Source organism: Rana temporaria, chromosome 11 (genome assembly GCF_905171775.1).
Source record: "Rana temporaria chromosome 11, aRanTem1.1, whole genome shotgun sequence".
Classification (NCBI taxonomy): Eukaryota; Metazoa; Chordata; class Amphibia; order Anura; family Ranidae; genus Rana; species Rana temporaria.
In genome coordinates this window covers 121,262,934-121,273,801 of record NC_053499.1, presented here as the reverse complement: position 1 = coordinate 121,273,801, position 10,868 = coordinate 121,262,934, and the positions used below count along the sequence as shown (strand labels likewise).

The 10,868-nt window shown below is 42.5% G+C and overlaps 1 protein-coding gene across 1 annotated transcript; it reads right to left on the bottom strand.

Moving 5' to 3' along the window:
• Positions 1 to 1,293: 1,293 nt before the first annotated feature.
• Positions 1,294 to 10,371, bottom strand: LRRN4CL (LRRN4 C-terminal like). The gene is made up of 2 exons (XM_040328999.1): positions 9,951 to 10,371; positions 1,294 to 2,290 (listed from the first exon to the last, which is right to left on the bottom strand). Exon 2 carries the CDS (start codon positions 2,288 to 2,290, stop codon positions 1,424 to 1,426), a length of 867 nt encoding a protein of 288 aa, XP_040184933.1. The 5' UTR covers positions 9,951 to 10,371; the 3' UTR covers positions 1,294 to 1,423.
• Positions 10,372 to 10,868: the final 497 nt, after the last annotated feature.

Genomic DNA, 10,868 nt, shown 5'->3' with positions numbered 1-10,868 from the left:
TACATGCGGTGTACCAATATTAAGTATGGACGTCGTTCCCGCGTCAAATTTTGAATATTTTACGTTGTTTGCGTAAGTCGTCCATGAATGGGGCTGGACGTAATTTACGTTCACGTCAAAACCAATACGTCCTTGCGGCGTATTTGGAGCAATGCACACTGGGATATGTCCACGGACGGCGCATGCGTGAAAAACGTCAATCACGTCGGGTCATGGTTAGTTTACATAAAACACGCCCCCCTGTTCCACATTTGAGTTAGGCGGGCTTACGCCGGCCGATTTACGCTACGCTGCCGCAACTTAGGGAGCAAGTGCTTTGAGAATACTGCACTTGCCCGTCTAAGTTGCGGAGGCGTAGCGTAAATCGGATACGTTACGCCCGCCTATAGATACGCCGCTGTACGAGAATCTGGCCCATAGTATGTTAGGAAGTTAGAGTAAAGTACAATTCCCTACTTATAGGCTTGTTCTGGGTCAGTGATTCAAAACTGTTGACTCAGTTAAAGTCAGCATGGCTGGCTGGTTACTAGCATTTTCAGGTTCAGCATGGTGGCCTTTAGGGGTCTCTATGGAAAGGTTTCCTTTAACGGCTTGCCGACCGCCACACGACCATTTACGTCGGCAGAATGGCACTGACAGGCAAATGGGCGTATATATACGTCCCCTTTAAATTGCCGCCGTGTGGGACCCGGGGACTCGATGTCCACCGGTGTCCCGCGATCGGATCACAGAGCTGAAGAACGGGGAGATGTTAGTGTAAACACAACATCTCCCCGTTCTGCCTAGTGACATGTCACTGAACGTCTGTTCCCTGTCATCGGGAACAGCGATCAGGGACGTGTCACAGCAAACCACGCCCCCTAACTGTTAGAAGCACTCCCTAGGTCACACGTAACCCTTTTAGCACCCCCTACAGGTTAACCTCTTTACTGCCAGTGTAATTTTTACAGTAACCAGTGCATTCTTATAGCACTGATCGCTGTAAAAATGAAAATGGTCCCAAAATGGTGTCAAAAGTGTCCGCCATAATGTTGCAGTCATGATAAAAATATCTGATCCCCGCCATTACTAGTTAAAAAAATATATATTAATAAAAATGCCATAAAACTATCCCCTATTTTGTAGACGCTATAACTTTTGCGCAAACCAATCAAACGCTTATTGTGATTTTTTTGCGCAAAAAATAAAAACCGCAGAGGTGATCAAATACCACCAAAAGAAAGCTCTATTTGTGGGAAAAAAAGGACGTCAATTTTGTTTGGGAGCCACATTGGACGACCGCGCAATTGTCAGTTAAAGTGACGCAGTGCCGAATCGCAAAAAGGGGCCTGGTCTTTGGCCAGCGAAATGGTCCGGGGCTGAAGTGTTTAATATGCTGCGCATACATTCCCAAAGTCACTACTCCAGTTCTGTGCCCTTAGAGCTAGTTTGCATTCCCAGCCACGTAGGAATGGTTGGTTGTTCCCATTTCCTTCTCTTCAACATCCATTCTGCCCTTTCTCCTTTTTCTGTTGCACAGCAAGATGCCCATGACAATCATCACTACTGCCAACACTCCTAGGCCTACCCCTATACCTATATATATGTGTGACATCTTGGAGTTAGTGGTGTGGAGGATCCTGCAATGACCTCTCTTGCTACCCTCTAGATCCTCTTCCGCATCAATCTCTGCTGGGCTTTCTCCAGCATTGTTAATGGCCACCACACACACTGTATATTGGGTAGCAGGTAGAAGATTTGTAATGGAATAGGAGCGGTACGAGGCATTAAGGTCTGGTCCTTTTTCTAAGTGACTGTCCGGTCCTTGATACAGTACTCTATAAATGTTCACTGTAGATGAAGGGGAGCACCAATTCACAGTTACTTCTCTGTCAGCCAGTAAGACCTGATCCAGCTTCGGGGGGTCTGGTTTGACGTTTGGTCCATCTATTCCTGGGCATAGACAATTACCACCTGCCTTGCTTCGAATCTCTTCACATGTTGGCGACAGGTGCTCACAACGATTGAATGGGCATGGTTTCATAGAAACAGGTGGAGGTAGGGAAACCGTTGCATCCTCATCGGCATCATAGTAATCCTCCTCTGATCCACTGGTGACATACAGGAGCCGCTCTCGGGTGGTTTGACTTTTGGTAACTTTTGTGTGCTGTATAGCGCTAGACTGGTTACTGGCAGTAGTTATGGTAGGTGTGCTCGCATTTAATAATGCAGAATCTTCAAGGGCAAAAACCAGAGACCTCGTATTGATGAGGCAGATGTGTAGAAGTACCAAATAAAGAGAGGACATCATCTAAAATGGAAATATGAAGCATATTAATAGTGGAACATAAGTAGAAAAAAAAGATGTCAATTCCAGTGAAAGGAAAAAGATAAAATAATCAATTAGAGATAGACTGTTGAAAGTATGATAGAGGATGTTGGTTTAACCACTTCCATACCGCGCCTATTCTGGCACTTTTTTCATTCATGTAAAAATCATAATTTTTTTGCTAGAAAATTATTCATAACCCCCAAACATATACATATACATACATACATACATACATACATACATATACATATATATATATATATATATATATATATATATATATATATATATAATTTTTAGCACACACCCTAGGGAATAAAGTGGCGATCATTGCAACTTTACTTATTTGTATTTGCGCAATAATTTTTCAAATGCCCCTTTTTTTTTTTTAAACGGTTTCATGAATTAAAAAATAACAAAACAGTAAAGTTGGCCCAATTTTTTTGTATAATGTGAAAGATGAAGTTATGCCAAGTAAATGGATACCTAACTTGTCAAGCTTTAAAATTGCGCACACTCATGGAATGGCGCCAAACTTCAGTACTTAAAAAAAATCTCCATAGGCGACGCTTTATATTTTTTTTACAGGTTACCAGTTTAGAGTTACAGAGGAGGTCTAGAGTCTAGAATTATTGCTCTCGCTCTAACGCACACGGCGATACCTCACATGTGTGGTTTGAACGGCGTTTACATATGTGGGAGGGGCTTAAGTGCGTGTTCGCTTCTGAGCGCGAGCTACTGGAAACAGGGGCTTTTTAAAAAAAATAATAAAAAAAAAAAAAAAATTAAGTAAAATAAATTAACACTTTTTTTCCTATTACAAGGAATGTAAACATCCCTTGTAATAGGAATAGTGTGTGACAGGTCCTCTTTATGGAGAGATGCGGGGTCAATAAGACCCCACATCTCTCCTCCAGGCTGGAAAGCATGAGATCGGGAAAAAAAATTCACTGATCTCATGCTTTCAGCCGCGATTGCGGCTTTTACTTCCGGGTACCCGAGCGTAACATCGCGCCTGGTCCTCCGACGGTCACAGAAATCTCTATGCTCTTCATTCGGCGGCTGCCGATTCGTTCTCCGGGCCCGGGCCCATGGAATGGCGACAAACTATAGTACATAAAACTCTCCATAGGCGACGTTTTAAAAGGTTTACAGATTACCCGTTTAAGGTTACAGAGGTGGTCTAGTGCTAGAATTATTGCTCTCGCTCTAACAACCGCAGTGATGCTTCACATGTGTGGTTTGAACACCGTTTACATATGAGGTCTCGTCATACGTATGCGTTCGCTTCTGTGTGCGAATGCAGAGGGATGTGGCGCTTTAAAAAAAAAAAAAAGTTATATTTTTACACTGTCCCTTTATTTTTTGTTTAGCACTTCTACTCCTATTACAAGGAATGTAAACATCCATTGTAATAGAAATCAGAATGACAGGTTATTTTATTGAGAGATCTGGGGACAAAAATACCCCAGATCTGTAATTTACCTTTCAAGGCAAAGAAAAACAAAGTTTTTTTAAACAGACTTTAACTAAAAAAATAAATAAAAATCATCTTTTTAAGCCCGAGAACCAGAAGGGACGTCGGAGGTCGCTCCTGTCCTCCAAAGGCATAGATCTGAGTGGAGGCCATCTTGCCTTCACTCTACTGCCTGCCTATCCATCAAACGAATCGGATCACGACCAGAAAGCGGCGAGTGGCACCTCTTCCACCATGTTTAAAAGTGATCTCACGTCCAATCCACTGCCGGGATCACTTTTAGCAGACGCCGAAATCGCCCACAATAAAAAATGATACCAGGGTTATGGCAGCTAGCTGCTGCTATAACCCCGGTATTAGACAGTAAGTGTGTGTGTGTGTGTGTGTGTGTGTGTGTGTGTGTGTGTGTGTGTGTGTGTGTGTGTGTGTGTGTGTGTGTGTGTGTGTGTGTGTGTGTGTGTGTGTGTGTGTGTATATATATATATATATATATATATATATATATATATATATATATATATATATATATATATATATATATATATATATATATATATATATTATACACACATACACATACACATACACATACACATACACACACACACATACATACAGTGGAACCTTGAATTACGAGCATAATCCGTTCCAGGAGAATTCTCGTAATCCAAAGCACTTGCATATAAAAGTGAGTTTCCCCATTGAAGTCAATGGAAATGAAAATCATTAGTTCCACATTGACTTCTATGGCATGCAATACCGCATGTGGCCAAAGGTGGGGGGCGCCGGAAACACCCAGAGTATTTCCGAGCACTTCCGAAAGGCACGATAGGCTCGGCTCCAGCGCCCCCCGCCTCATGCCAAATGGGGTACTGCACACCCCATTAGCTTGAATTCTGCTTGTTTTGCAAAACAACACTCGCAAACCGAGCCAGTTTTAAAAAAAAAAAGTTGCTCCTCTTTTTTTAAAATGCTCGTTAACTGCGATACTCGTAAACCGAGGTTCCACTGTACTGTGGGCAGTCAGAAAGGGAATAGAACTGTTGAAAGTTTGACCGGGGATGTTAATTTGATGTACATGATATTGGGTATGTTTTAAACACTTAAAAACCGAACCTTTAGGCAGGTAAAGGACCTGGCCAGTTTTTGAGATTCGGTACTGCGTCGCTTTAACTGACAATTGCCTGGTCGTGCGACGTGGCTCCCAAACAAAATTGGCGTCCTTTTTTTCCCACAAATAGAGCTTTCTTTTGATGGTATTTGATCACCTCTGCAGTTTTTATTTTTTGCGCTATAAACAAAAATAGAGCGACAATTTTGAAAAAAATAAATAAATATTTTTTACTTTTTGCTGTAATAAAAATCCCCTAAAAATATATAAAAACATTTTTCTCTCTCAGTTTAAGGGGTTATGTGTGACCTCATCTGTGTTTCTAACTGTAGGGGAGCGGGGCTGGACGTGTGACGTCATTGATCGCGTTTCCCTATATTAGGCAACACACGGTCAATGACAGCGCCACAGTGAAGAACGGGGAAGCTGTGTTTACAGCTCTCCCTGTTCTTCAGCTCCGGGGACCATTCGCGGGACTCCAGCGGCGATCGGGTCCGCGGGTCACGGAGCTTCGGACCGGGTCACGGGCACGCACCCGCGACTGGGCATTTAAAGAGGACGTACAGGTACGTGCTTGTGCCATTCTGCAGACGTATATCTACAGAAGGCGGTCCTCAAGTGGTTAAGGTAAATACGTATATTAAAAAATCATCCTTTCGTAAGGAAACAATAGTGACCTCCATTGCCAACTTTATTCTGAAAATGTTGGTTGCCTGGCTGTTACGCTTTGCCTGTGGTTTCAATACCTTTTAATCTTGCAGAAAAAACTCAATTGTGTGAGAGAAAAGAAAGTCATTTTTCTTGCATATAATTGGATTATTGAAGTTGGTACAGATTCCCCTCATTCACTAAGCTAAGTGAAAATTCTGCTTGAACAGTAAACGGCTTTACTCATTTTATAATGAAAGTAAATCTTCGACTATTCTACACGATACCAGCCACCTATTAACACAAGGAGAAGAATGAAAGTGCTGCCCTCCCAGCCAGGTGCCTAACAATATAATCTTCTGACACCCCCATTATGTCAGGCCCGATTTTCTCACTGAGTGCACATATGGCATTTCCTATTATTCTGTGGAAGCGGCTCAACAAAGCCAAACTGCCAAATACAAACTGCACAATCGTACAAGTCATGCCGATGGAGACTGAAAATAGCTACAATAAAGTGGTATAAAACCCAAAAGAAAACGATGATTATATTGTAGGTTACAAATTCTTAGATGTGGTGATTGCATTTGTTTTATTTTTTAGGCAATTTTTCTCTTATTTTCACCTGGTTATCAGGTCAGGAAGCGGTCTAGCTTGGTTTTTAAAATGCAACAGTAATTCCGCGTACACACGATCGGAATTTCCGATGAAAAAAGTCAGACGGAATTTTTTCATCGGATATTTTCCGACCGTGTGTGGGCCCCATCGGACTTTTTCCCATCGGAGTTTAGAAATAGAACAGGTTTTATTTTTGGAACTCAAGTCAACGCATGCTCGGAAGCATTGAACTTCATATTTCTCGGCTCGTCGTAATGTTGTACGTCACCGCATTTTGGACGGTCGGAATTTGGTCCGACAGTGTGTATGCAAGACGGCTTGAACGGAATTCCGACGGAAAATTCCATCAGATTTTATCCCATCAGAAATTCCGATCGTGTGTACAGAGCATTAGTGTCGAGACAAACCATTTACCACCGACATGGGTGTTTACAGTGATTAGCTTTTATGCAAAATCTTTATCCCAAAAGGATGAAAAACCTGTTGCTGTAACTGCTTATACTGTGTGAGCTGGAGTTCACTTTGTTTGTTAGTGTTTTTAAATCTGCTCGTGCATCTATCCTCCCCGTAGACTGACAATGCTGCTGTCCAAATGTGCTCCTTAACTGCTTGCCGACCAGCTGCCGTAGTTTTACGGCGGCAGGTCAGCTCTGCTGGGAGAGATCACGTAGATTTACATCATCTCTCCCAGCAGCTCGCTCTTGACTCCCTCGCGCATGCCCGGCGGTCGCCGCCGGGCACCCGCGATCGCTCGTTACAGAACGAGAACCGGGAGCTGTGTGTGTAAACACACAGCTCCCGGTCCTGTCAGGGGGAGAAATGCTGATCTTCTGTTCATACAATGTATGAACAGCGATCAGTCATTTCCCCTAGTCAGTCCACACCCCCCTACAGTTAGAACACACCCAGGGAACATACTTAACCCCTCCCCCCCTAGTATTAAACCCTTCCCTGCCAGTGGAATTTTTATAGTAATCAATGCATTTTTATAGCAGTGATCGCTATAAAAATGCCAATGGTCCCAAAAATGTGTCAAAAGTGTCCGAAGTGTCCGCCATAATGTCGCAGTACCGAAAAAAAAAAAAGAAAAAAAAAAGCTGATCGCCACCATTACTAGTAAAAAAAATATTAATAAAAATGCCATAAAACTACCCCCTATTTTGTAAACACTAACTTTTGCTCAATAAACGCTTATTGCGATTTTTTCTTACGAAAAATATGCAGAAGAATACGTATCGCCTAAACTGAGGAAAAAAGAGTTTTTTTTTATATATTTTTGGGGGATATTTATTATGGTAAAAAGTAAAAAAATATTCATTTTTTTCAAAATTGTCTCTCTATTTTTGTTTATAGCGCAAAAACTAAAAACCGCAGGAGGTCATCAAATACCACCAATTTTTTTGTTTTTGGGAGCCACGTCGCATGACCGCGCAATTGTCAGTTAAAGCAACACCGTGCTGAATCGCAAAAAGTGCTCTGGTCTTTGACCAGCAATATGGTCCGGGGCTTAAGTGTTTAATCCAGAGTGGAGGCACTATAGAACAGTAACTGTGTTACTGGCCAGATCCGAGAGGCGGAAGTTTCCATTTTTTGGGTGGAACTCTGATCAGCCCAATTGGGAAATTTTAGGCAATTTCCCGCATTGATCTGTGATACTTTAGCAGATAGAAACAAACAAGCTTATGGAGATTTTCCATGCACTCTCCAGTAGACAAACAGTATGATATAAAGAGAGCTTCTGATAATCTAAACATTGGGGCCCTTATTTTGGAGTGCTTTTAACCAAATGCTAAGCTCTTCATCCTCTGCTAAATCTCATCTCAGCCAGCAGGCATGTTGTTCTATAACATTGGGAACCCCACAGTCCTAAATCAGCAGATATTTCCTGCAGCTACATGTAGGGAACATCTCTGCTAACTGAAGATTCTCTAGAAATGATATAGTGTTAGAACATTGGAAGTCTCTTGTATTTATTATGAAGACTGCATAAAACTAATGGTCGCCATACACAGTTCGATAAATGATCGATTTCTTTTCCGAATAATCTCCTCCATTAGGAATAATTGATCTATACATATCTACACATACAATTGATCTATAGTCAGCAACCCATTCAATCAATATTCCACCTACAGGGAAGTGAATTTGATCAATAGGTAAGATACAATCATAACTTATATCCGCATATCTGTTTCTATTATGTGATATAATAATCTGATCAATTGAATTATTATTGTATTCATGAACACAGTATCTCAGTGCTGTGGCTTTATATTTTGTAGTCTAGTCGCTATAACTTTTGCGCAAACCAATCAATATGCGCTTATTTTTTTTAACAAAAATATGTAGAAAAATACATATCGGCCTAAACTGAGGAAAAACTTAAAAACTTTAAATTGGGATATTTACTATAGCAAAAAGTAAAAGATATTGTTGTTTTTTTTTTTTTGACGCTTTTTTTGTTTATAGTGCAAAAAATTAAAACTGCAGAGGTGATCAAATACCACCAAAAGAAGGGAGCTGCGGTGGCTCAACGCGATTGGCACTGCGCTGACAAGCCATTCACCTCTGCAGCTAGGGGTTCGGATCCCGGTCTCAGCTACATGTGAATTATGTTTGGTGGTCTCAGCCCGGCTCCGGGTGGGTGTGCTATGCGAGGTAAGCCTGCGCTTAGTACGCCCACCCCCTCCCACAAAAACCACCACACTTACACGCACTCGAAATTGGGTTAACATGCACACACTTTGACCACGCAGTCTCTAAAAAGAGAGGTGAAGGACTAACGGGGCTGGTTGAGCGGCGGAAGTTCCTCTGCCCCGTTGGGCTTCAAAGCAGAGCAGGTAGGGCTGGCTGTGTGGGAGGACCCCCTCACACACCCACCATTGCCACCTGGGGCATGGAGAAAGGTGGCAGATTGCCTCTGGGGGAGGCCTGCCTACTCCCAACTCCTGCAGTCCGGCTCCTCTCTCGAGTACACGCACAAAATACACTTAAAAAGAAAACAAAGAAAAAAAAATACCACCAAAAGAAAGCTCTATTTGTGGGGGAAAAAAAGGATGTCAATTTTGTTTGGGTACAACATCGAACGACCGCGCAATTGTCAGTTAAAGCGACTCAGTGCCATATCGCAAAAAAATATCCAGGTCGTTGAAGTGGTTAAAATACATTTTGACCTGTCTGGCCCCATCTCCTGTGTATGATCATCTGTCCGTGCGAGTGCAGAGGGATGGGGCGCTTGAATTTTTTTTTCCTTTTGGCCCCATCTCTTGTATTTGATCATCTGTCCGTCACTTCCCCAGCCCACCCATCTTTCTGCATGGACAAAGCACAGGTTTACCTTAATAAAAACCTCAAAAGAGGAAACCGTGATTACAATTACTGGCATCTCCCGTTATAAATTCTAGCTCCTCACCTGTCATGCTGATCCTATGGCTTCACTACTAGAACATGTATAGAGATTAGAGGTTCTGACTTCAAACTGATCTTCTATTCTGCATGTTTTTCTTTGTTGGCGTCCTAGACAGTATTGGTGAAAGTGGCAGCCAGGGAACTAATATTTTTAGTAGGTGGTCAGGATTGGCAGCCCCCATACTTCTTCCAATATAGTTTTTCAATCAGCAGAAGTCATTATAATATTTAAAATAAAGTCCACAACCTGCAAACCATGGCAAAAAAAAAAAAACCACACACACCTACCTGCTCTGTGCTATACCATGCCATACTTTGTTATTAGTAAAATGTCATATCTCCAAGCCATCAAGGTAACACAGTTATGTTTAACTCACCTCTTACTGCAGGTTGTCTTTATTGACTTGTCGCCGTTTTATTTCTCCAGTTATAAGTTCATCTGCTCTTGAGGGCAATCTTGCATAACTTTATACGAATCCACTTTGTGATGTCACCTCAATGGATGATCCTGAATCACGGGCTGAGTATGTGGGAGTGGAAATGACTGGCTGGAATCTGGGACCAACACACAGGAAAAGGCAAAACTTTCAGAAGAAAAAGTAACCTGACTCTCAGCACTGTTCTCATGTGTGCAAGGAATGTGGACTTGTACAAATGTGTTCTTGCCTGCCTCTCAGCTTATTCTGATAAAGGAAGGATGGAAAAATGGGAGATGACGGTACTGATTGTTTTTATCATCTTGTCACCCTATATTAACATCCTCATGCACAGTTCCCTATGCCATTGGGATGAGACTAAATGTTCCATCTGAGAACTAACAGCACACAGCTGTGCACATCTGCATTACCATGATGCAGGTGCTTCCGTCTGGCCTTAGGCTAGGTTCACACTTCTGCGCTTGGGTGCGGGTATTTCCAGCAGTGAAAAACACACTGCTCTAAAAAACACGCAGGCCTGCCATTTATTTTGGAACGGCACCCCCATGCATGTAAAATTGCAGTGCGGATACCGCAGGGAAATCGCATGGTCAAAAGGACCAAGGGCTAGATTCAGGTAGCCGGGGGCATTGCTACAGCGGCGTAGAGTATCGTATTTACGCTACGCCGCCGTAAATCAGAGGCAAGTGCTGTATTCACAAAGCACTTGCCTCCTAAGTTACGGCGGCGTAGCGTAAATGGGGCCAGCGTAAGCACGCCTAATTCAAATGAGTATGAGGGGGGCATGTTTTATGCAAATGGGTGGTGACCCGACGCGATTGACGTTTTTTACGAACGGCGCATGCCCCAGTGTGCATT

Excerpts from the sequence above, each read along its gene's own strand:
- LRRN4CL (XM_040328999.1), bottom strand. The coding sequence starts at position 2,290 with ATGATGTCCTCTCTTTATTTGGTACTTCTACACATCTGCCTCATCAAT.